The sequence below is a fragment of the Macaca nemestrina genome, chromosome 4 (genome assembly GCF_043159975.1).
Source record: "Macaca nemestrina isolate mMacNem1 chromosome 4, mMacNem.hap1, whole genome shotgun sequence".
NCBI lineage: Eukaryota > Metazoa > Chordata > Mammalia > Primates > Cercopithecidae > Macaca > Macaca nemestrina.
In genome coordinates, this window is record NC_092128.1 from 7668719 (window position 1) to 7695554 (window position 26836).

At 49.6% G+C, this 26836-nt stretch overlaps 1 protein-coding gene across 7 annotated transcripts in view; it reads left to right on the forward strand.

The window, feature by feature from the left end:
• LOC105474924 (protein kinase AMP-activated non-catalytic subunit gamma 2) overlaps positions 1-26836 on the forward strand; it is a 321097-nt gene that overhangs the window by 185291 nt on the left and 108970 nt on the right. For 5 of the 7 annotated variants that reach the window (XM_011729846.2, XM_011729847.2, XM_011729849.2 and 2 more), the window contains one exon: positions 12786-13003. The exons of 1 other annotated variant lie outside the window; for it this stretch is intronic. In XM_011729846.2, the coding sequence (XP_011728148.1) occupies positions 12786-13003 (218 nt within the window). Of the gene's footprint in view, positions 1-12785; positions 13004-26836 lie in introns of those variants that run through there. One more of the 7 variants, XM_011729852.3, reaches the window with a different exon arrangement.

Sequence of the window (26836 nt, forward strand, 5' to 3'; positions counted from 1 at the left end):
GAGGGCGGACACAGAGAGGCAGCCCAAGGCAGACACACCTCTGACCTCAGGCACCCACCTCGCCTGGTGCGACCGTGGGCTTCTTCCTGTTGCCCACACAAACGGTCTTCTCCCCAACATTCTGCAGGGATGAGGTCACCATCGGAAACCTCCTGGAATGGAGCAAGCACCCTGGGCTGTGGCCTGAAGACCTGAGTCATGGCCACGGACCTGCTTCTGGGCTGGGGGGTAGATCCTCGGCTTCACACTGCACCTCTCAGAGCCTGCACTTCCTCCACCGAAAATGAGGTTCTGAGACCTTTGTCCCCCAAGGTCATGCCCATTCTTGCCACCTATGATTCTCGTGCTGGGGCCCGTCCCAGTTCTGTCACATTCAGCAGGGTTCATCTCCACAGCACCAAACAATACCTGTTGCTTTTGTGATTCCACAAATACTGATACTTAGAGGGACTGAGGCTGCTAACATTTCCCTTTCATTGACAAATTCTTAGCGAACTGTTTTTCCGAAACCGCTGTGTACAGGAAAAGTTCTGTTGCAGAGTTTCTCTCTCTCACAAAGCAGCAGAGGGGTTTCCCCTGGGCCTCCCCAGGACTGCTTTCTAGTGCAACATCAAGACGCACATCTGCTGTTGTCTTTTGCTCAAGCAAAGTGTCTAGGGTTACGTTTTGGGTCCATGATGTAGAACTCTGACCTCCAGGCAAGCATGAAGAAGGAACAGGGCAGACAGCAGAGGCTGGGACCACATTGTCAGAGTTGGGACTGATCTAAAATTAGCCCCTGTGAGATTCTCGTTTCCTTCCCCTCCACCACCATTTCTGTTTTGTTTTGTTAGTTCCCGTGGAAATACCCACATGCTAGAGCCAACTATTTAATAACTAGGTGCAGAATGTTATTGGGTATACAAAGCCCCATAAAACTGGATATTTTCTGGATTCCTTTTAGGAGAATAAGAACCTTGAAAAAATTCCTAAAAGTTTTTTTTTTAAATAGAAATAATTTTTCACCTTCCACATTACCATGATGCTTTGACTCCAAGATCACTCAGATATTTTCCAACATATTTTGAATAGTTTCAATGACAAAAGATCATAAAACAGATTCTTAGAGCCTAGAACCGAAATCTGCAGCCTGAAACCTTACTCCGGATTAAAATACAAATTGAGAGTGGGCTCAGCCAGGGCCAGGGCCAGGGCCAGGGCCATTCAGCTATAAAGGGGCCAGAGTCCAGAAACTCCCCCTGAGAAAGGGGATCCTGAAGGGCAGGGCTGGAGTGGGGTGGGGAGGACACCAGGCGGGTGTGAAACTTGTCTTTTAGGAACATTCAGAGCAAGATCTCAAAGCAGCTGGCTGGAAAGGAGCAGCAGAGCTCAGGAGAGCTGGCCTGGCCGGCGGCTGCATAGACACCTGGTACCCGGGGACGAGGCATCATTCCAGGGCGTTTCTGCATGAAGCTGGCCTTGGCTGCAGGGAGAGACCAAGCAGGGGACTGGGGACTTGGAAGGAAGGGAATTTGCTCTTCCATAGAAGGGAGCTGTGAGACAGAGGATGGAGGCACTGGCACCGCATGACCATAAACAATGGGAACTAAAAATTACTGTAGAAGTTTCCTATCTATGAAATAGGGAGTTGGATTAAATGAATGGTTCCAAAACGTGTCTGACCACCCGCATCACTTGGGGAATGTCAGACAGCACATCCCCAGGCTCCTCCTGGCCCCATCGCTCAGGATCTTCAGGCCTATGGGCACATGTGTTCTTAATGCTCCCGGGTGACTTTCGGCCCAGCCAGGTTTGGGAAGTGCGGCCTGAGAAGCATCCCAGCTGTCCCTGTGGCTCAGATGCTCTACTCAGCATGTCGGGTTAGACTCGGTGGGAACAGGGACTGTGGACTGCCCAGACAATGGTTTAGAGCAAAACCATCCCACAGGGAATGAGGGCACTAACAGATACAGAAACCTAGCATCTTCGATGAAGCCAGCTGTTCAAGACATTTGCAAAAAGTGAAAATGCCACCCCTTTTTTGTTTCGGTTTTTTGTTTTTTTTTTTGTTTTTTTTTTTGAGACGGAGTCTCGCTCTGTCGCCCAGGCTGAAGTGCAGTGGCCAGATCTCAGCTCACTGCAAGCTCCGCCTCCCGGGTTCACGCCATTCTCTTGCCTCAGCCTCCCGAGTAGCTGGGACTACAGGTGCCGCCACCACGTCCAGCTAGTTTTTCGTATTTTTTAGTAGAGACGGGGTTTCACCGTGTTAGCCAGGATGGTCTCGATCTCCTGATCCCGTGATCCGCCCGTCTCGGCCTCCCAAAGTGCTAGGATTACAGGCTTGAGCCACCGCCCCCGGCTGTTTTGTTTTAAAAAATATAGATTGGTGAGAAGTTACTTTTAAAAAAATGAGGATCCCAAACAGCTTTTGTTTCTGTGGGTCATATGAATCAATATTCACCGTATTAGGATTTTTTTTTTTTTTAGAGACAGGGTCTTTCTGTCACCCAGATTGGAGTCCAGTGGTGCAGTCATGGCTCATTGTAGCCTCAGCCTCTCAGGCTTAAGCAGTCCTCCCTCCTCAGCCTCCTGAGTAGCTGGGGCCAAGGGCACATGCCACCATGCCCAGCTAATGTTTTATTTTTTTGCAGAAATGGAGGTCTCACTTTGTTGCCCAGGCTGATCTTGAACTCCTGGGGTCCCAGCTCCTCCCTTCTCGGCCTCCCAAAATGTTGGGATTACAAGCCTAAGCCACCAAACCCAGCCTATGTTAGAAATTAAAACTGAGAAAATTTCAAACATTAATTCGTTTATAAATGACAACCATAAACATCTTACATGTTAACCTATTTTTCAAGAGCGTAAAGGGGTACTGAAGCTGAGGTGTTTGTCTACCGCAGCGGTTCTCAAAGAGAAGCTGAGCATGGGGTAGGGGTGCTGGTGGCGCGGCCCTGAGGACAGGCTACTTTCAGAGAAGTGCTGGGCAGTTGGGGCCGTAGGAAGTAGGATAGTTCAGGTTGAATGGATCACTCTGGAATGCATCCACCAACACAGAGGGTGGAGAATGGTAGAATGGTCTTGAAGATGACCTCGCCACAGCCACCTTGGGCTCGGGGGAAAGAGCAGAAATGGCTGAAGGCCCAGGCAGGCCTGCTCTGTGTAGGGTATTCCTGCCTCTGTGCAAACGGAACAGCAGCCTGCAGTGGGTTACAGAGGAAGTGGACTCCTGGGCCTAAGTGGTACTGTGATGTGATACCTAACACCACCCCAGGCCAGGCGCTGTTCAGCGAACTGACGTGTGGCACCTGGAGCTTGTCTTGGTGGTGTCCAGCTTTTTCAAATTTCTTGCATCTCCAGGTGATGAGAAACCAGGGACTGGCCTCCACGCCCTCAGAAACAGCTTTCAGAGTGCATCATGGCCAGCTGTGGCTGGGGGCGCTGGGATGGCTATGGCCAGAACTGCCTGAAGGAGACCCCAACTTGTCAGAGAGGGCTCGACTGGGATTTCTCACCTCCACACTGCGCCTGTGTGGAGGGGCCGCAGGGTGGAGTTGGCCAGGGGTGAGCTGCAGCTTGAACTTTAGGTGTGTTACACTCCTGTCCCCCAGGCAAGGCAGAAGCTAGAGCCAGCTCTGAGCATCCGACAAGCAGGGTCTTCTCCCAGAGACATCACCTGCTATCAGTGGCAGCTGCCCATACTGAATACGGGCCCTATCGTTCATTGTCCCAGGGTGCTTTGCTTGTTACCTCTTACTCATCACACAAATCCCACGGGCAGCTCATGTGTTCAAAGAATGAACCAAACCTCTGAGCTGCCGACTCTGAGGCCGCATCGCTGGCAAGTGGTGACTTAGGGTCCAGCCCAGGTTTCTGGCCCCAGAGCTCAGCTCCTTCCACAGTGCTGGTCAGTCCTTGTCCTGGTTTGGGAGTGGAGGCTGGAAACTGTATCACTGGGGGCAGGAAACAAGGGTATGCAGCTGAGGTTCTGAAGGGGCTTTTCCCAGGGGTGTGGGCAGGGTTTCAGGAGTCATTACCACCCAGGCCTGGAGGGACCAGGGGAAGAGGAGTCGCTGGAGTCAAGGCAGGCAGGAGGGGGCAGCTGGGGCCCTGAGAATACTGCCCCTCTCTTCCCCGGCTCCCCAAGGCTCCTGCAGGTGCCTGCGCTGCCCAGAGCCATTCTGGAGTGAGAGGGCCCAGCACTCAGCTCCCGCGGCCCTGGAGGGTGGGGCTCTGGAATGAGGGGTAGGAGAAGGTAAAACCTGCAGGAGATGGGGGCCATGCAGGGAGAAGGTGCAGGAGCCAGGCCGGAGGGCACCTGAGAAAGGGCCAAAACACTGAAGCAGTGGATTTGCTCCTGGAGAAAAGAGAGTCCTAAGCAGACATCAGAGGCTGGGTTCTGGGTCACCTGCCTGGCCTGAACTTGCGCCACCCAGGGTCTCCGCCTGCCTGCTGGTCGCATCGCTCTGTGTGCTACAGCTACCCAGCACAGGGACTCCTGTCCCTCTCGGGCTGTGATACTTCTGCTGGGCACCTCCCTGGGCCACCGTTCCCCCTCACGATGCTTGCCATCCTCCCTCCAAGGTAGAGAACGACACCTGGCTCCTCATCTCTGATGAGTGGAGGGAGATTTCAAACCCTGTATAAGCAAAGCCTCCCTCCAGTGTCAATGGAAAGGCTGCTCTTCTCACTTTGCCTCTTGAAACAACAGTCAGCAGATTATTTCCTTCTTGTCATTCCAGACCTTATGCATGTAAAAGGCAAGAATGAGGCTCCAGCTCATTGCATGTATGCAGTGCAGGGGCCGGATTGCACCAGATAGGCATCTGGTCTACCTGGTTTATTTTTACCAAGGCAAGGGGTGGATTTGTCCCAGAGCCCATGGCTACTTGGCGGTAAAACCAGGTCTAGAGCTTGGGGCTTCTGAGGGCCAGGCCTCGGTTTCCACCCCGCACAGCTGTTCCACGGCCAGCAGGGCTCAGTTCCCTTCGGGGGCACCTCTGTTCTCCTCCTCCTCTCCAGCGCCTGCCAGCAGGGCCAGGCCCTGTGAAGTCACCAGCCCACGGCTCCCCAGTGTCTGGAGCCCCTTTCGTGGTGTTCTGTGTGGCTGCCAGGAGCGGTTTCTTTCCCCTCACTGGGCCTGTTCACTGGGCCTGGCCACCGCCCTGGGAGAATCAAAGGCATTGTTCGCCGCAGAGGCTGGCGGTGTCCTAAACAAAGCCCTGAAGGAGCAGGAGAAAGGAGATGTCTTCTCAGAAGGAACAGAAAGGGGGCAGCTGTCTGTCCTTTGGCCAGAGCCTTCTTGGGTGACAGTTGCCATGGCCCAGTCCTGCCTGGGGCCTTAAGAGAGGCCCCTGGGCTGGGGCAGATCTGTGTCCTCCTCCACCATTGGGGCCCAGCTCTTTCCTGGGGTTTCTGAGCCACCTTCCCACCCCCACCCTCAGGCTCTCTTCCCTTCCCTGAGCTCCCCCTGCTTTCTTGGTTCTCAGCTTTATTGCATGGTGGTGGTGGGGTTGCTTTTTTGTTTTCATCCCCATTTCCCCCGCCCCAGACCACAGGGACTTGCTCTAATCCATCTTCACACCCCCTTCCTCAACACCCCCAGCATGCTTGGCCCACGGCAGCTGTCCGGGAGCTGTTCATTTCCTGATCAGACCCAAGGTTGAGTTCCCCAGTTGACCCTATGATTGAGAAATAAATTGGTCTATTTAAAAGTAATGGGGGCCCAGGCATGGCAGTTCACACCTATATTCCCAGCACTTCGGGGGGCTGAGGCAGGAGGCGACTTGATACCAGGAGTTCAAGACCAACCTGGGCAACATAGACCCCCATCTGTACAAAAATAAGAAATGAAAAACTTAGCTGGTGTAATGGTATTTGTCTGGAGTCCCGGCTACTTAGGAGGCCGAGGTGGCACCTCTTCTTTCCCTGTGCAGTCACCCAGTGTCATCCAAGCTCTCCTTCCTGTTGGCCGGTGAAGCGCCACTTCTGGGAGAGTAACTCCTACAGCTGAAATGTAATTTTAAGTCTTCATGTTCTTTCTCTTGGTGATACCCCAGTTTGATTGTGGCAGAAAGTGTCTGGGTTTTACAGTCAGGACAGTGGAGCTGAGGTGTGGCCCCTGCCGTGTATTCGCTAAAGGACCGTGGATAAGTAACTGAACTTTCTCCAGCCACCAGTTTCTTCATCTGTGAGGGGCAGATGGAGCCAGAGTGTGTAAGCCCTCTGTAAACAGGGTGGCATTGTGCAAAAAAATAAAAAAATAAAAAAGCATCGATGCTGCAAGATTCTACCCCCTCTTAAAAACATTTCAGGTATCAGTCAACAGATAGAGCATATGTTTGGTTCCAGGAAGATTCACTCCCTGTGCCCCCAAACTACACACACATCCCTAATGCACACACTGTGAGTCTTAGCATTTCACCTATCTGTTCCCCTAAAAGCTTCCCTTCCCCCTCTGTGGTCCAGAGTGTCACCTGTTTTCCCCACAGGAGTCACCAGCTCTGGAAGGAACAGGAAGGAGCAGTAAGGCCAGGTGGAAAGATGGGAGCAGCTTCTGAACTTGGAAAGATTGTAATAATAGAGGATCATTCAGCCCCACCAGAAATGAGGTGTTCCCACCCCCAGATGAACAGTCCGCCTTCTCATCTCCTCGCCCCTACAGGTTCACTCCTGCATCACGCCACCTCTCTCACCTCCGTTGGGACTGGGTTAGGATCATTCCAGTACTCACATGGGGGCGGGGGGCTTGGTCACAGTTCCATTCTCTTTAAACTATTTACTCGAAAGATGAACATTCTGTACCCAAAGAACTAGCAAGGAGTTTTCATGGTCTGTGAATATCCCTTGCCCAACAGTGACTAAGCTTCATCCCTGAAGAATGTTGGAAGTGGAAACGCTTCTCAAAGAGAGAGAGGAAGGGAGAGGGGAGCTCAGGAAGGCACAGCCATGGACCTGGTTCTAGCGGGAGACAGGACAGAGGTCCTGGTCCTGGTCCTCGTGGGAGACACCCCTGCACAGAGCTGGGGGCCGCGTTGGGGCAGTCAGGGCAGGAGGCAGGTCAGTGCTTAAATACGGCCTTCGCCAGCCTCTTGGCTCAAAAGCAAAACAGTGGCTGAAAAGAAGTCATTTTCTGAATGGATAATCCATTCCCATGATAGAAAGTTTGAAAAATCAAAAAGGGGATATGATGAAAGCCCTCCCTGCCAGTTGTTCCCTTCCCTGGAGACAGCCAGCGCTTCCAGATCCTGCCAGAGATAGTCTAGGCAAAATCAGACAGGCAGAATATAGATATTCTCTTTCCTTTTTTTGAAACTACAAATGGTATCATTTGATACAGATGGCTCTGCAGTTGGCTTTCTTCACTTACCGCTGCATCCTGGAGATGAAAGGAACAAGGATCCCTGTCATGTTCCGACAGGGATGGCGGCTGCCCGTGCCTACAGCGGGCCATGATTTATCTAACCTCTTCTTGAGGAGCCTCTGCGTCTCCAGGCTCTGCTTTTAAAAGCACCATGGTAATGAATAAGCTGTACACTTGACACTTAGCAATTACACAAATAAGTCTATGGAAGAAAGCCCCAGAAATGGAATTACTGGGTCCAGGAACATGGGCACTTGTGGTTTTGATAGGTGTTGCCAAGATAGGTACCACAGAGTACCTGTTTCCTCTGGGCCTTTGCCCGGTGCCTGCATGGGTGCTGTTTGGGCTCATTTTGTTGTGTTGTGTTGTGTTGTGTTGTGTTTTGTGAGACAGGGTCTTGCTGTGTCACCCAGGCTGGGGTGCAGTGGTGCTATCCTAGCTCACTGCAGCCTTGAACTCCTGGGCTCAAGTGATCCTGTCGTGTAACTGAGACTACAGGCATATGTCACCACATCTGGCCAATTTTGTTTTTAATAGAGACAGTCTTGCCATGTTGCCCTAGATGGTCTCAAACTCCTGGGCTCAAGCGATCCTTCTCCCTCAGTCCCCCAAAGTGCTGGGACTGCAGACATGAGCCACCGCACCTGGCCAGGGCTAGTTGTGATCATGCCCTGCTCAGGGACGGGCATAGGTCCTTTTCAGCATTGTCCATGGAGGAGGCGTTAGAGCTCTCTGTGGCTGGCCCCTTCCTTTACACACCAAGACCCCAGCCCCCCAGAGGGGTTTGTCTACAGGGCTGTTGCAGGTCATGAGGATGTGGGGGGTGGCACAGGGTTTTGAACCTAAAATGCCCCCCACTACATCCTGTTCAGCTCTGCCCCATCAGGTCCCCACACATGCCTATGGGAAATGGGGGCACAGCCCTTGGGAAGCGTCACCGAAGGGGCCCTGTGTCCAGTGGGGGAAGGGGCTGGGAGAGGAGGATGAGAACATTCCCTCTTGACTCTCAGGAGAGGAAATAGCCTGTCCTAGGTGCATTGTGGGACCCGGACAGGCCCCTGCTGGGGACTCTGTCACTGCAGGAACCACTGAAGGATGTGGCTGTGGAGTCTAAGGCCCCAGGCAGTGCCCCACACTACACCCAAAATAGCACACAAGGCTTCCTTGCTCTGCCCCTGCAGATTCCCCTGAGAGGCCCCAGGCAGGCCTCCCCAAGCCCCGGCTACTGTCTCCATTTCTCAGTGCCAAGCAGTTGGAGCCTGGCCCTGAGAAGGGTCTGGATGGTCCGGCAGCCCCTTCGTGGTCCTGCCTGCTGACACACCCCCATCTCTGAAGAGCTGCTAAACCACATCAGGACCTTCCCACTCTTCCTCTTCCCTCTCCTTCCTTCCCGCCCCACCTCAGAGCAGGGCTTTCTTCTCAAGACCTTCTGGGAAAAAGATTCTTTTTTCTTTTCCTTTTTCCTTTTTTTTTTTTTTTTTTTTTTTTTTTTTTTGAGACAGTCTCACTCTGTCACCCAGGCTGGAATGGAATGCAGTGGTGCAATCTCGGCTCACTGCAACCTCCGCCTCCTGGGTTCAAGCGATTCTTCTGCCTCAGCCTCTGGAGTGGCTGAGACTACAGTCACGCGCCACAATGCCTGCCTAATATTTGTAGTTTTAGTAGAGATTGGGGTTTTGCCATGTTGGTCAGGCTGGTCTTGAACTCCTAACCTCAGGTGATCCACCTGGCTCAGCCTCCCAAATGCTGAGATTATAGGTATGAGCCACTGCACCTGGCCTCTGTTTTTCAAAAGAGTTTGGGGCTTTCTTGTGAGGGCCTTTTACATTTTAAGTTTCGGGTCCTAACCATCTCCTGCTTCCACCCAGAGCTGCCTCTCGAGTGCCAGCCCGGGGCTTCCAGAGGGCTTTCCACTCACACTGCTCAGTCTCCTGACGGGACTCCCTGGAAAAGGGGGCTCCTTCTCTAATAGGTAACTTCCTAAACCTCCCCCTGACACACAAAACAAAACATGCGGCCCGCTCTCCACAGAGGGAGAGCAGATCACCCTGACCGTAGCCGGCCTTCTCACTGTTCTTCCTGTTCCTTGCCTGGTGGCAGCAGGCATTTGCCAGACCCCTTGGCTCAGGACAGCACTGGGTGCCATGGGGCCCAGAGAGCGTGGCAGGACCCCCGTCCCCAAGACAGACGGTAGATCTTGGTGGGGAGAGGGAACTTACATACTTTTATGTTTGGTTTGAACGTTAAACAGTTTGTCATTAAGTGGTAACATACAGGACAGTGAAAAGGCTTTGTGAGTTCGGTGACATGAGGGACAGGAGGACAGGTCCTTCCCCATGAGGGTGGAGCAGGAGGGGCACAAGTGGGTCTGGAAGCTGTGAGGAGGAGGAACCCAGCAGAGGTGCCTGGGGAGGGCGAACCAGGCCTGCAGCTCTATAGGTGACCCAGCCTCGTCCAGATAGAAGCAGTGACTGGTGGCTCTTGGGCCTTATAAAAGGAAAACTTCTGCCGAATTACATTTAAAGGAGTTTAATTGAGCAATGAACGATTCGCAAATCGAGCAGCCTTCTGAGCCAGAGGAGACTCAGAGACCCCAGCTCAGCCATGTGGTGGAAGAAGATTTATGGACAGAAAAAGGAAAGTGACCACAGAAAACGGGAGTAAGGCACAGAAACAGCTGGATTGGTTACAGCTCAGCGTCTGTCTTATTTGAACACAGTTGGAGCAGTTGGCTACATGTGATTGCCAAAACTCAGTGACTGGCACACGTGTAGGCTACCGTCTGTTTACACCTCCACCTGTTACAGTTCCAGGCTAAATGTCATCTAACAGGCCATGTCCACTGGCATCTTTGGTTTGACTTGCATAATTCAAAATTTATTTTAAAATTTTTTCTACCTGTAAGATGTAAGATATCAGATGATGAGTGCAGCGGCTCACTTGAGGTCAGGAGTTCAAGAGCAGCCTGCCCAACATGGTCAAACCCCAGGTCTACTAAAAATATTTTTAAAAAATTAACCAGGCCTGGTGGCAGGTGCCTGTGATCCCAGCTATGCGGGATGCTGAGGCAGGAGAATCACTTGAACCCGGGAGGCAGAGGTTGCAGTGAGCTGAGATCACACCACTGCACTCCAGCCTAGGAGACAAGAGTGAAAACTCTGTCTCAAAAAAAAAAAAAAAAAGATTTGCGATATCAGACCCAAAGCCAGATTCTGCTTCTCTGAGAACACAATCCATGATTGTACCAGTCTCCTCAGGCTGTTATAACAAAGTACCACCTACTGAGTGGCTTAAAACAACTAAAATTTAGCCCCGTCCTGAAGGCCAGAAGTTCAAAATCAAGGTGTTGGCAGCACCACACTCCCTCCGAAACTTGTAGGGGAGGATTCCTCTTTCCCTCGCCCTGGCTTCTGGGGTTGCCAGCAATCCCTAGCGCGCCTTGGCTGCCGCGGCGTTGCTCCAATCTCTGCCTCTGCCAGCACAAGGCCTTCCCTCTGTGTATCAGTTTCTGTGTCTCTTCTCTTCTTATAAGGACACAGTCATGTTGCATTAGGGCCCACCCTAGTCCAGCAAAATCTCATCTAGACTTGGTTGATCTGAAAAGACCCTGTTTCCAAATAGGGTCACATTCACAGGTTACATTCTGCCTGTGCAATGTGCCATGATTTATTTAACCTCCTCTTGATGGGCCTCTGCATCCCCAGCTCTGCTTTCAAAAGCACCGTGGTAATGAATAAGGCATACACTCACCACTTAGCAATGACATAAATAAGTCCATAGAAGAAATAGACTTGTTTCTATCAGCTAGAAATAAGTTGAAGTGGACAACGTTTAACTCCCAGAAGATTCATGTCTCCAGTCTTCCTTCAGGCCTCCACTAGCACCATTGCCCCTCCCAGTATTTGCTCCCTCCCTTTTCCTGACCATCTAAATCTGTTTCACTTTTTAGACCCCATCCTAGTCCCACCCTTTCCCTGAAGTCTTCTTGGGTATTTATCTTCGCAGTGAGGTCTTGCTGCTGGGAACTTACAGTGGTGATGTTCATGTTGCACGTTTTGGTAGGAATAGCACTTCCATCCCCTCCCCCTCCCCCTCCCTTCTCCTTCCTCCTCCCCTTCCCCTGCTCCCACCCCTCCCCCCTCCCCTGCTCCCACTCCTCCCCCTCCCCTCCCCTGCTCCCACCCCTCCCTGCTCTCCTCCTCTGCTTCACCCCTCCCCTCCCCTCCCCTCCCCTCCCCTGCTCCCACCTCTCCCCCTCCCCTCCTCCCACCTCTCTCCCTCCCCTCCTCCCACCTCTCTCCCTCTCCTCCTCCTACCTCTCTCCCTCTCCTCCTCCTACCTCTCCCCCCTCCTCCCCTTCCCTTTCCCCCTCCCCTCCCTTCTCCTCCTCTTTCCCCCTCCCTTCTCCTCCTCTTTCCCCCTCCCTTCTCCTCCCCTTCCCCCCTCCCCTGCTTCCTCCCCCTCCCCTGCTTCCTCCCCCTCCCCATTCCCTTCCCCTTCCCCATTCCCTTCCCCCTCCCCATTCCCTTCCCCTCCCCATTCCCTTCCTCCTCCCCCTTCCCTTCTCCCTCCCCCTTCTCAGGTACATGGTCCCGTGGCTTCTGCAGCATTGGCTGGCATCTCTGCCACACACTTTCTGAACTTTCCCATGTTTTACCTCAATAAATATGGCACCATTGTGTTTGCTTTTGGCACCATGCTGGGGAAGGAAGGAGAGGAGATCATACGATATTTGGCTGAATGGAGGACAATAGCATCTGGAGGGTGTGTGTAAAAATTCACCAGAAAACTCGGGACTGTGTGAGCACCCCCTTCCCAACGAGGGGATGCTGCCCACAACCGAGGGTGGATAGTGAGGCGTTTCTAGACACACCAATTCTAAGAGACTAGAAATAGGTTTTTAAAGCTTTTCCTCAACATTCAGAATAATTTGGCTTCTTGCCATTTGAGGTTTTGGGCCCCAGGAATGGTGAGAGCCTACCTCTGCCATGGCCGGACCTCTGACCACCTCTGATGTCCCTTCCTGGAGGCCAGACCTCTGACTGCCCCCAATGTCCCTTCCTGGAGGCCAGATCTCTGATTGCCCCTGGCCTCCCTTCCTGGAGGCTAGATCGCTAACTGCCCCCAATGTCCCTTTCTGGAGGCCGGACCTCTAACTGGCTCTGACGTGCCTTCCTGGAGGCTGGACCACTGACCGCCCCTGATGTCCCTTCCTGGAGGCCAGACCTCTGACCGCCTCCGACATCCCTTACTGGAGGCCGGACCTCTGACCACCCCCGATGTCCCTTCCTGGAGGCCGGACCTCTGACCGCCCCCGATGTCCCTTCCTGGAGGCCGGACCTCTAACTGTCCCCAATGTCCCTTCCTGGAGGCCGGACCTCTGACCGCCCTTGGCATCCCTTCCTGGAGGCCGGACCTCTGACCACCCTTGGTGTTTCTTCTGCAGCCTCCGGCCTCTCCTCCTCTCCGTCAACACCCACCCAAGTGACCAAGCAGCACACATTTCCCCTGGAATCCTATAAGCACGAGCCTGAACGGTTAGAGAATCGCATCTATGCCTCGTCTTCCCCTCCGGACACAGGGCAGAGGTTCTGCCCGTCTTCCTTCCAGAGCCCGACCAGGCCTCCACTGGCATCACCGACACACTATGCTCCCTCCAAAGCCGTAAGTCTGGGCCCTTCTGTGGGTGGGGCTGCCGGGTGGCAGACCGAGGGCAGAGCAGTTATCGCCCCAAGCCGCGCAGTCTGTCTGCAGCTGAGGCCAAGGCTGTGTGCTCCCGACGTCTTCAGGATATTGTATCATAAATCACAGGCTGAGGGAGAAATGGTGAGGGCACAATAGCAAATGGAAATAAAAAATAGCTGGGTGTGATGGCTCACACCTGTAGTCCCAGCACTTTGGGAGGCCGAGATAGGCAGATCACTTGAAGCCAGGAGTTCGAGACCAGCCTGGCCAGCATGGCAAAACCCTGTCTCTACTGAAACTGCAAAAATTAGCTGGGTGTGGTGGCGTGCACCTGTATCTCAACTACTCGGGAGGCTGAGGCACCAGAATTGCTTGAACCTGGGAGGCAGACACTGCAGTGAGCTGAGATGGCGACACCACACTCTAGCCCCTGTGTAATGGAGCAGACTCTATCTCAAAAAAAAAAGAGAGAAAGAAACAAAATGAAAAATGATAACATCTGGGACATGACCTGGAGGAGGTTTTTTCCCCCTCGGCTTCTTAAAAATCATTCATTGAAAGTTTTGTTTGAATTTACCTTGATTGGGATACTTTAGTATTTGTAAAATGTCACAGGAAAAGCAAAAAAAAAAAAGTAAAACAAACAGAAGTGTTATTCTAGAGGTTTAAGATTTTGAGTCTGACATCATCAGACTTAGGATGCGCTCTTAGGAAGGGGAGCATTTCACAGAGGAGTGGGATAGAGCAACAGACCCGTGTAGCCTCCTGCACTTCCTGAGACCGAGGCAGCGAATCTCCACAGCTTCACTAAGCACTTAAGCACTGTCCATTTCAACACAATGGGCCCTACCGAGACCCCAGCTGTCACTGCTGGTTTAAATAGCACAGGTACCCAGTGTTATTCCAGTGCCCAGCAACAATGTGAGAGCCACATCCCTGAGTCAACCTGTATGGCTGGAACCACTCCATTCAGTTGCCACATTAGCTTCCTGGAGGATGACATAGTGCCACACACTGGATGGCTTCAAACAATAGAAATTTACTGTCTCACTGGTCCTGGAGGCCAAAAGTCCAAAGTCAAGGTGTTGGCAGGGCTACACTCCCTTCAAAGCCTCTAGGGAGGGTCCTTCCTTGCCTTCTCCAGCTTCAGCTTGTGACAGTGTTACTCCAGTCTCTGTCCCGTTCTCACATCGCCATCTTCCCTTTGTCTTTCTTTGCATCCAAATTTCCTTTTTATAAGAACACAAGGCCGGGCATGGTGGCTCACATCTGTAATCCCAGCACTTTGGAAGGCCAAGGTGGGTGGATCACTTGAGGTCAGGAGTTCGAGACCAGCCTGGCCAGCATGGTGAAACCCTCTCTCTACTACAAATACAAAAGATTAGCTTGGCATGGTGGTGGGCACCTGTAATCCCAGCTACTTGGGGGGCTGAGGCATGAGAACCGCTGGAACCCGGAGGCAGAGGTTGCAATGAGCTGAGATTGCACCACTGCACTCCAGCCTGAGTGACAGAGCGAGACACTGTCTCAAAAACAAACAAACAAAACGACACACACACAAGCTACACTGGATGAGCCTGCACCCCTATCATCTTATCCTGATTATATCTGCAAAGACCCTGTTTCCAAAAGCCACCACATTCACAGGTACTGGGACTTAGAACTTCAACATCTCTTTTTAGGAGACACGGTTCAATCTGTAACAACTGTTATCTTTTAGAAGAAGATGTGTTGCCGTGCTGAGAACATACCATTCCTATTCTTCTTGTTCATTCAGTTATTTTATTAAACGCAGGTGTAGCAAAGTATTGTTTTAGGTGCCAAAGGTTAAACTGCAAGGTATTGTTCCTGCCTTCTAGAGCTTACAATCTGATTGGGAACTGAACAGTACTGGGGCGAAACAGCTCAGTAAAGGGGGAAAGCAGTTTGGCCAGGATAACAAGTGGCACAGTCGGCCCTACAGGAGGGAGAAACGGGAAAACTGCTGGTCGGATAAGGGCGATGACAGCTTCAAGGCATGTCACCAGCTGGGCTGAGCCTGGAGTACTGTCAGGATTTACATTAAGGGAGAGGGAAGGGAGAACCTTCTAGAAAAGAAAATTAGGCTTTGTCTAGAGATCAATGATTAGAATAACCCCATTCAAGAAGAGACAGTGGTTTGACGAGAAAACTACGATTTATTTGAGATCATTTGAAGTGATAGTGACAGATGCAGGGCTCTTCCATGAGTCCCTGATGTTTCATGGCAGCAGCTTTGTGCTGGGGACAAGCCCAGAGCCTTCCCAGTTGAAAGAAAAGAGAATCCAGGGAGTGCTCTGGGTTTGCCGTCAGCTTCCTCCCCGGGAGTGTAACAGGAAAGTGATGTTCTTAACTCTTTATAACCCAACTGTTTATACCTCACACAACCATGCAGCCCTCGGTCAAGGCCAGCAAGTAGAGGTCCTTCCAGGCTTGCCACGGTGGTCAGAGAGGGAGTGTCCTGGGGTCAGAGGGGGAGTGAGTGTGCTCAGCTGTGTCCCATACTCAGAGGCTGACCCAGAGCACGTGCCCTGGGCCAAGCACGCGGCTGGCAGCAGGAGTGTGCAGTCGAGTGAGATTTCAACAACAATCCAAATGTCGTGAATGGGCAAACAAATGTGGTGTATACAGATGATGGAAGAGTACCCAACCTTACAAAGGGAGGAAGTTCCCACACAGGCAGTGACAGGGAGGGGCCCTGAGGACCTCGTGCTGAGTGAAATCAGCCAGGCACAAAAGGACACGTACTGCGTAATGCCACTTATGGGAGTCCCTAGAGTCATCCAAACAGAGACAGAAGGTAGAATGGTGGGTGCCAGGGGCTGCGGGGAGGGGAAAAGATGAGTTAGTGTTTTACGGAGACAGAGTTTCAGTTTGGAAAAGTGAAAAAGTTCTGGAAATGAACGGTGGTGATGGCTGCACAACACTATGAATGTATCTACTGCCACTGAACACTTGAAAATAGTTCAAATGGTGGCCAGGCACGGTGGCTCACACCCGTAATCCCAGCACTTCGGGAGGCTGAAGCGGGTGGATCACGAAGTCAGGAGATCGAGACCATCCTGGCTAATACGGTGAAACCCTGTCTCTACTAAAAATACAAAAAATTACTTAGGCATGATGGCAGACACCTGTAATCCCAGCTACTTGGGAGGCTGAGGCAGTAGAATCACTTGAACCTGTGAGTCAGAACTTGCAGTGAGCTGAGATCGCGCCACTGCACCACTGCACTCCAGCCTGGGTGACAGAGCGAGACTCCTCAAAAAAGATAAAAAATAGTTCAAATGGTAACTTTTATGTATATTTACCACCATAAAAGGAATGATCTGGTCAAGAGTCCAATTTTTATGTCATTTGAGCTTCTGAAAATCAGGCTGATGGCCCAAGGCTCCCCACTTAAATTTTGAAAGAATGTGTTTCAAGGAGTGGAAGAGAATGTCCCCTTTGGTTACCTGATGGTAAGCAAGCCCCTCACCCCACTTGTAAGTTTCAGCCCTCAGGCCTGCAAGGTCTGCCTTTGCCTGTACGGTTCACAACCTCTGTGGCCACAGTTTGGCTCAAGCCCTTTCTGCTTTCAGCGTCCTGGCAGCAGGTTAACCTGATTACTCGGCAAAGACTCCGCTTCCAAATAAGGTTGCAGTCACAGGTACCAGCACTTAGAACCTCAACCTCTTTTCAGAGGACACAATTCAACCCAAAACAGTTGTCTTTTGGGAGAAGATGTGTTTGGCATGCAGAGAACATATCATTATGTTCTGGCAGCAGGGTGAGTGGTAGTTTCAAGTTCATAGAAATTTGCTCCTTTATAATTGGATTTTATCGAGTATCTTTAATTTATGTGGTACGTTCCTTAAGAGCTTGGCTGATTCTGTTAATTTGGCCAGCAGGATAATATCTGTGGAGGAATGTGAGTTACTTAAAGACTTTTGATGGTCTGAAAATATTTAGATATAATTTATCTCTGCCTTTTGTAATAAAAAGATACTTTCTGTAAACATGGACAATGAAGATCATTTTTATAAAATCTGTTCCCATGAATTTCATTCTAAAATAAGGAAAGGAATGGAGAAAATTAGTCTTTAAAAGACAGCACTCTTTTTCTTTTCTTTTTCTTTTTCTTTTCTTTTTTTTTTTTTTTTTTTTTGAGAGAGTCTCCCTCTGTCACCCAGGCTGGAGTATCTTGCCATGATCTCAGCTCACTGCAACCTCTGCCTCCTGGGTTCAAGTGATTCTCCTGCCTCAGCCTCTCAAGTAGCTGGGGCTACAGGCATGTGCCACCACACCCAGCTAATTTTTATATTTTTAGTAGAGACGGAGTTTTGCCATGTTGGCCAGGCTGGTCTCGAACTCTTGACCTCAGGTGAATCTGCCCACCTTGGCCTCCCAAAGTTGCTGGGATTACAGGCGTGAGCCACCACGTCTGGCCAACAGCACTCATTTTATCATGTATTTATTCAGCAAATACCTATTAAGCAACTTATGGGCCTAAAACTGTGCTAGCATGGGTAACAGGATGACAAATCTGTGAGCCGTGCTGATGGGAAAAGGTCAATGTATGTTTTACTTACCACTTGATTAACAGCTCCGTGCGTTATGCATAGGAAGGCATCAGTGAATAGCTACTAATTGAACAAAGGAAGGAACTTTCGTTTCTTTGGGAAGAACAGACAGGTAATTCATTACAATGGAGTGTGATAGAACCCCTTCCGTTACTGTGGGAGGAAACCCCATCCTGTCTTGGTGAGTGAAAGAGCTGATCCCAGAGGAAGTCAAACTTGTTTTCAGCAGGGAAGAGCAATAATCAGCTCTGCATTTCAGGATGATCCCCTAACTGGGTATGGAAATTAGATTGGATGTGGTTAGAACAAGAGCCCAGACGAGATGCAGTGCGAAATAATCTAGGCCTGGGTAGCAGCTGAAGGTAGAAAGAAATGGAATTGTGTCTAAAAGTAGAGGGCTATTGTGGAGGTAAAACGGAAGGGAATTTGGAAGGTAGTGGTTGATTAATTGAAGGGGAAGCAGACGAATCAAGGGTGATTCCAAAGGTTTTGCCATGGGAAAGTGGATGGATGATAGTTCCAGCTGTGGGGGTATGGAACAAAGGAGGAAGAGGAGCAGGGTGTATATGTGAGTGCATGTGTGTGGGTGTGTGTGGGCATGCATGCAGGTGTGTGTGCGTGCAGGTGTGGGTGTGGGCATGCATGCAGGTGTGTGTGTATGCAGGTATGTGGGTGTGTGTGGGCATGCATGCAGGTATGTGTGCGTGCAGGTATGTGGGTGTGTGTGGGCATGCATGCAGGTATGTGTGCGTGCAGGTATGTGGGTGTGTGTGGGCATGCATGCAGGTGTGTGTGCGTGCAGGTGTGGGTGTGTGTGGGCATGCATGCAGGTGTGTGTGCGTGCAGGTATGTGGGGGTGTGTGGGCATGCATGCAGGTGTGTGTGCATGCAGGTATGTGGGTGTGTGTGGGCATGCATGCAGGTGTGTGTGCGTGCAGGGATGTGGGTGTGTGTGGGCATGCATGCAGGTGTGTGTGCGTGCAGGTGTGGGTGTGTGTGGGCATGCATGCAGGTGTGTGTGCATGCAGGTGTGTGTTCAGGTGGTGGTAGTCCAATAAGGTGCCTGCAGCACATTTAAGTGGAGGCGCCCAAAGGGTAAGTGGATATTGAGTCTGGAGCTGGAACTTCAATTTGAAAATCATTCAAATGTAAGTGGCAATTGGTGCTATAATAGTAGGTGAAATAATTCATAGAAATGTATGGTGAAAAGAGAACCAGAAAACATGTGGACATCTAAGGGACAATCGAAAGAAACGGATTCTGACTTCCCTGGAAAGTAGGCAGAAATCCAAGTGAACAGAGCATCACAGGAGCAAAGGGAAAGTGTGTCATCGTGTTTCGCGTACTAAGAGCGGTCAGTGACATCAAATGCAGCCAACTCGTTGTGTAACATAAGGACTGAGGTCGTTGTGACTGCGGCAAGGATACTTTCAGTGGCAGGGTTGACAGCAGAAGCCATATAGTGTGGGTTGATGATTAAGGGATAAAAAAGTGGGGATCTCTAGTGTAGATAGCTCAAGTATCCTGATGCGAGGGAGAGGACGGGGGCTGTAGCTAGAAGAATGGAGGTGATGGCATCTTCCTACAAAGAGGAATAGACTCAAACTCCACTGGGGAATGAGTGAGTGGAGGGAAAAATTAAAGATAGGAGGGAAAAGAAAGTGTCATGCCTGGTCTTACAAAGGGAAGGAGTGCGTTTCCTCATAGGTGGTGGGAGCACATCAAGCACTTGCGATGGAGATGTTTGTCTTGGACCAATGGAAGAGTCATCTTCTATTGGTTTGAAAACTTCTACTGCAAAGGTGTTAGGATAATCAGTGCTTTTCCAGTTTCCTTCCATAGCAGTCACTCCCATGCTCCCCATCTTTTTCTCCTAGGAATTCACTTTTGATTTATTGGAAGCAGAGCCTAAGCTGGGGTTTCAGGAGCAAGTTTGTTTGTTTATTAAGGGAGTGCTCTCAAAAGGAACCTGTAAGAGGGTGAGAGGAAGAAGAAGCTGAGCAAAGATGTGGTTTCAGATGAGATCCACTCTCAGCCTGATGAGAGGAGAGGAGATTGGTGCTATAAATTGCACCAGAATTTGCCCTACCTTGAGGCAAGACAGCTAGATTTTGTGCCTTCATACAAGACAGCCTTTTGTGATAGGATGTCCCAGGACAAGGGAGATGCCCCTCCAGCTGAGATGGCTTCTGTCACCCAAGAACAATCCTGCTAAAAACGTTGTAGGTGTGAGCCATCAGCAGCAGCTTCTGCAACAGCTAGGTGTACCAGAGCCCATTAAAATGAATCCAGGACATCTCCTATAGTCTGGATTCTCCATGCTCTTCTTTTGCCAGCTGTTTCATGTATCCAGCAGATTTGAGTACTATCTTGGTCTGTTTAATGTTGCTGTAACAATATACCTAAGGCTAGGTAATTTATAAAGAAAAGAGGTTTAATTGACTCATGATTCTGGGGGCTGGAAAGCTCAAGATGGAGCAGCTGCATCTGATGAAGGCCTCATGCCTCTTCCACTCATGGAAAGCAGAAGGGGAGTAGACATCTGCAAAGAGATCACCTGGCAAGAGAAAGAAACTGAGGAAGACAGGTACTTTTTAACAACCTGCTCTCAAGGGAACTAATCCATTCCTGTGAGAGTGAGAACTCACCCCTGCAGGAGGGTATTAATCTGTTCATGAGGGATTTGCCCCCTTGGCCCAAATACCTCCCCCTAGGCCCCACCTCTCAACACTGCCACATTGGGGTATCAAATTGCAACGTGGGTTTTGATGGGAACAAACCACATCCAAACCATAGCTGGTACTACATCAGGTTTTCTATTGCTGCATAGCAATAACCTCCCCAAAACTTAACCACCATTTACTTAACTCACAAATCTGTGGGTCAGCAATTTGGGTGGGCATTCTTCTGGTCTTGACTGTGCTTATTCATATGACATCTTTGGTCACTTACCAGGTTTCTTGGGGACTGGCTGGACCAGAGTGACCTCAGCAGGAACAGCTAGCTTGTCTCAATTCCACATGGTCTTTCTTCCAGCAGACTAGTCCCAGCTCGTTCAAATGTCCATGACAGGGTTCCAGGAGAGACAGAAGCATATGTAAGGTCCCTTGAGGCCTAGGCTCAGAGCAGGCACATGGTAGTTTCTCCTATCTAAGGCAGAATCTGTTTCCTCCTCCCCAGATCTGGGTTGGCCTTATGATTTGCTTTGGCCAACAAAATGAAGCAGAAGTGGCAGTCACATCACAGAGGGAGTGGATACAGGAAGAAATGGAGGATTGGGCACCTCTGTCTCTACCAAGACAATCTGCCTTATCACTTGGTTTCAACAGCTGGGTCTGCAGTTGAACACATGATGTACTAGATAGAATCTGGAGGTTCATTTGGCTATAATTAGATGGTTGACAGCTCTGAGAATAATCTTCCTGTAAAGTAGATTGTTGCAGTTTGCATCCCCTGAGATACAGACTCTAGGAAGAGATTGGTGTGCAGGATGTTTATCAGGAAGTGTTCTCAGGATTGACACCTGTGGGAGAAGGGAAGGCAGAAAGATTGGGTGGAGGGTGAGGTTGTGATGCAATGTGGTGTCAACAAAGGCATCAGCTAACCCACAGGGAGGGCTAAGCAGGGGCGGCTCATCAGAGTTGTGTCAGGTTGGTGCAAAGAAACTAGACCTTTATACTCTGACACCAGCCAGTCAGTAGATGACAGCTGTCCTGGGCAGGGAGCTGACCTTGGGCAAGGCAACTCTCTTCAGCCAAGGTCATTTCTGGCTAATAGTTGAAGGTTGTCAGTTGGAAGGACTCTCAACAGCTGGGGAAATACCCTTCATTTCTGAAAGGGGATCTGGGTAGTGCTCCATGGAAAATACATGGAATTTTTCTCCCCTTCATTTTTAAATTTATGATACCAAAATCTTGACAGGAGAAAATAAGGGCTGTCCTATTTCTCTTTTTATTATATATTTAATATATAACTAAACTAAAGGGAAGGCTGCATGATGGTTGGTTAGGACTGAATGAAGAAGTTTCATTAGACCCAGGCAGGGAGGAACTAAGGCCCCTTGCCAACAGCCATCACTAGCTTGCCAGCGATGGGAGAGCATTCCATGGAAGTGGATCATTCAGCCCCAATCGAGCCTTCAGATTAGGCAGCCCCACCCATACCCAACTGAGAGACCTCATGAAAGACCATGAACCAGGACTGTCCAACTGAACTGGTCATGAATTCCTGAACCATGGAAACTGTAAGAGATACTATATTAGTTTGTTGCCTCCCAGCAGAGGTACTATATGTAGGTTACCTGTGATTTATTCTAGTGAACATCCCAACTCTACAACACCAATATTTGAGCCCCGGCCTCATCCAGGTGAAGACAGGGTTGCCTCTATAGGGTGGAAAAATTTAAGATGAATCCTAAAGTGGCCATCGTCATGATTAAGGGATGCAGGTTTTATCTTGAGAACTCTATCAACCAAGAGAGCGAGATAATACACTACTGGACATCTCCATTTTTCACTCTACGCTTACATCCCTGTGACCAAAATGATGCTAATCCAAGGCCATGCGACCTGTGGATCTGTAGGAGTAGATATTTCATCTGTTAGTTTCACTGCCCAGTGAGTGAAGCGGCAGGATGCACCCCCTCAATGGCTTGAGCTCCAGGGTTCTGCTGCAACAGGATGCACCCTCTTGCTGGGGAGACTCACAAGGACAGGAATGATCTCAACTGTCTCTGAGTGCTCAGTGCCTAGGACAATGCCAGGCAGATAATAAGCTGTTAGGAAATGACTGCTGAACAAGTGAGTCCCCTCATGGGTGGGAGATGACAGAGGCAGGGTGTTTACCACATTAAAAAGATCCAACATCTTTTCTTTGGAGCTTGGCTACCCTGGGGAACAGAATGAATAAGAATCCCAAAGAACCCAGCCACTGCTCAGAAAAAAAAGGGCAGCTTAAACAACGGAAGTTGATGTGTCACAGTTCTGGAGGCTGGAAGTCCAAGATCAAGGTGTTGGCAGGTTCGGTTTCTCCTGAGGCCCCTCTCCTTGGCTTACAGAGGCATCACTGTGCTCTCATGTGGCCATTTCTCTGTGTGCACTCATCCTTGGTGTCTCCTCCCCTTCTTATAAGGACACAAGTCCTATTGGACTAGGGCCAACCCTATGGCCTCACTTAAATTTAATTACCTCTTTAAAGGCTCTGTCTGCAAATACAGTCACATTGGAGGTTAGGGATCCAGCATATGAATTTTGAGGAAACACATAACACATAAATTCAGTCCATAACAGATAATAAATTATTGTTGTCTCAAGCCACTGAGTTTTGGGTGAATTGTTGCAGATCAGGAGATAACTAATACTTGTTTCATCCGGTATGAGGGGAGGTAGCATAACTCAGTGAATTGAGCCATGGATAATAAACTCAAGAGCTTTGGGTTGTTTTTAAAAATGGACTGTCTTTTGCCATTCAGTCAATCTCCAAGACCCCTAGTTCTCCTATTATGAAAATTTGGGAGAAGATCACTGACCACTCTTTCAAGGTTGTTATGTGAAATAATTACCTTTTCTTTCAAAGATAGGCACTTTAAAAATCTATAAATATCTCAAATCCCTTGACATAAAGGAACAGTTAAAGATTTTATGTGCACCACTTTGTTCTTATATTCCTGTCTGCCATTTTAAATAGCAAGTGACAACCTCATAAGGTCTTGATGTTAAAGCTATCTGCCCAGAAATGGTAAACTAGCAGCTCCATAGTCTGTGACTCACAACAGATTAGATACTTTAAAAATAGTTTGGAAAAATTTCACATTGGGTCAAGGAGTAGGAGCTACAGAGAGAACTGATTCTCAGTGGGATTGGTTATCACGAGAGCTGGCGCTTAGACAAGTGCTGCCTGTGTGCTGAAGAGACAGGCAGAGCGCGTCTATTCTCCCAGCTGTCAAAAAAATATTATAATTGGCATTCTTCCTATGTTCCTGCACTGTTGGAATCATGACTCAATGAACAGAAAGAAGGCAGAGAGAGACACACACACGACTGGGAGCGTGGCCCTTTTTTCTGAGCAGTGGCTGGGTTCTTTGGGATTCTTATTCATTCTGTTCCCCAGGGTAGCCAAGCTCCAAAGAAAAGATGTTGGATCATTTTAATGTGGTAAACACCCTGCCTCTGTCATCTCCCACCCATGAGGGGACTCACTTGTTCAGCAGTCATTTCCTAACAGCTTATTATCTGCCTGGCGTTGTCCTAGGCACTGAGCACTCAGAGACAGTTGAGATCATTCCTGTCCTTGAGAGTCTCCCCAGCAAGAAGAGGGTGCATCCTGTTGCAGCAGAACCCTGGAGCTAAAACCATTGAGGGGGTGCATCCTGCCGCTTCACTCACTGGGCAGCGAAACTAACAGATGAAATATCTACTCCTACAGATCCACAGGTCGCATGGCCTTGGATTAGCATCGTTTTGGTCACAGGGATGTAAGTGTAGAGTGAAAAATGGAGATGTCCAGTAGTGTATTATCTCGCTCTCTTGGTTGATAGAGTTCTCAAGATAAAATCTGCATCCCTTAATCGTGACGATGGCCACTTTAGGATTCATCTTGAATTTTTCCACCCTATAGAGGCAACCCTGCCTTCACCTGGATGAGGCTGGGGCTCAAATATTGGTGTTGTAGAGTTGGGATATTCACTAGAGTGAATCACAGGTAACCTACATATAGCACATCTACTGGGAGGCAGAGTGCACTGTGAATACCTTTTTCCCTAACTTGGGCTGGCAATGTCGATAAAGGACATAGCCTAGGTATGCAGTAGACGTTAAATATGTGTATTTCTTGTTTAAGAAACCATCATGATAAAACTGTCACCAATTTCAAAGCCAGGGGCAGAAGCCAGTTGCAGAGGGTTGCAAAGTGAGTGTGAGATAACAAAGTATGGGTGGAGGATGTGGACAGCTTTATCAAGAAGCTTGGTGTGAAGAGGAGATGTGAGTGAGGGCTTGGCTGGAGGAGGAGGGGGACCCAGGGAGGGCACTCTTTTAAAAGATGAGAGTGACTCGGCATGTTCCTGTGCTGATGGGAAGTTCCTGAACCTTGGATCCTACTGCACCCGGGCCTCTGTTAAATGGGAATATCGGGTTTATCTCACAGGGTTGCTGTGAGGCTCAAATGAGACAATCGTGTAAAGTTACTCCCCCAAAGGCTCAACAGCTAGCAAACGCTAAAGCCAAGATTTGAACCAAGGCAGCTGGGCTCCAGAACCCATGTTCTCAGCATGGTTGTCTATCACCTCTGGAGAGGTCCGAGATTCTCAGCTGATCCAAGGTTGACGCAGCATCTTAGCTCATATACCTGATTAGGGGGTTGGCACATGGTGTCTCATGGGCCAAGTCTGGCCCACCACCTGGTTTTGTGATTAAAGTATTACTGGCACACAGCCGCATGCATTCATTTATGTATTGTCCATGCCATTTTCATGCTGCAACGGCAGAGTGAGTTACTGCAACAGAGACTGTATGGCTTATAAAGCCGAAATATTTCTATCTGGGCTTTTTTCAGAAAGTTTGCCAATCTGTGACTAATCTGTGCCAGGGCTTCTCTTTATACTGCTAGCCGATTGCTTGTTGGAACATCCAATGCAAAGGGGCAGATTGAGTCATCCCCAGAAAGGCAAGGGACAAGCAGTGGTGCTTTGCCTCACTAAAGATGTGGAGTGCATTCCACTGGAGAGGGCAGTGGAATTAGTCATTGGTCTTGCCCTTAATGAGGACCAGAAACCAGACTGGCCACTAAGCTGGCAAAGTGGGCCAGACATGGTGGCTCACGCCTGTAATCCCAGCAGTCTGGGAGGCCAAGGTGGGCAGATCATTTGAGTCCAGGAGTTCAAGACCAGCCTCAGCATGGCCAAACCCCATCTCTATTAAAAATACAAAAAATTAGCTGGGCTGGTGGTGCACACCTGTAGTCCCAGCTACTTGGGAGGCTGAGGTGGGAGAATCATCTGAGCCTGGAAGGTCGAGGCTGCAGTGAGCCATGATTGTGCCTGGGCGACAGGACTGAGACCCTGTTTGAAAGACAAAAACAACAGCAACAAAAAATGTTGGCAAAGTGGTAAATAATCCAGCAGAGTTAGGACTTGAAGATTATACTCCTCACCCTCAGAGCATTATAAAATTATACACTCTGCTTTTGGGCTGATTGAGGAGATTTGGAGTAACATAAGGTTAAGGTGGAAGGGTCTTTGTTCTTCCCCTTAACCTCCTTGAGTAAGGAAGGGCTACACATTTAAAGCGGCACAGACGAACATCTTAAACTTGCCCTTGCCTCTCTTGCCATGGTTTCCAGAGGAGTAACTTGTTCAAACTTGTGTCGTTTTTTGTTTTGTTTTGTTTTGTTTTGTTTTTTAAATTTTAGCAGAGACCAGGGTTTTGCCATGTTGGCCAGGCTGGTCTCGAACTCCTGACCTCAGGTGATCCACCCACCTCAGCCTCCCAAAGATTCCCAAAGTAATCCCAAATCCAAAGGGATTACAGGCATGAGCCACTGTGCCCAGCCCAGACTTGTGTTTTATGTGTTTGTTTGTTGGTTTGTTTTTAGAGATAGACTCTCCCTCTGTCACTCATCCTGGAGAACAATCATAGCTCACTGCAGCCTCAAACTCCTGGGCTCAAATTATCCTGAGTAGCCTCTTGAGTAGCTGGGATTACCAGCACACACCACCATGCCCGACTACGGTTTCTTATGTTGTTGAAGAGGTAGGTTCTCCCTATGTTGCCCAGGCTGGTCTTGAACTTCTGGGCTTAAGCCATCCTCCTTCCTTGGCCTCCCAAAGTGCTGGAAGCCACCACGCCCAGCATCAGACTTGCATTTTATGGAATGATTACTCCAGTAACAGGCTAGAGGCTCAAATTTATGGGGAAAAGACTAAACCAGAAAACCAGTAAAGTGCTGCAGTAGCCCAGTGAGAGGTGACAAAAGGCTGAATTAAAGTCACAGGAGTGGAGATTTAGAGGAAGGGATTCATTATAAAAGTACAGCCTGGATATGTGGTGTGTGGGAAGAGGACTCTAGGGGGACTCTCCAATTTCTGGCATGAAAGGAAGGATGACAGTGTCATTAAATTAGAAAAACACTGAAAGGAGTAGAGCTGGGATGAAACTTAAGTTCCATTTGGGGCACATTTTCTTTCATTCCTTTGGGACATCAAATAGAAATGGCACGGACGTGGGTTTAGAAGTCTGGT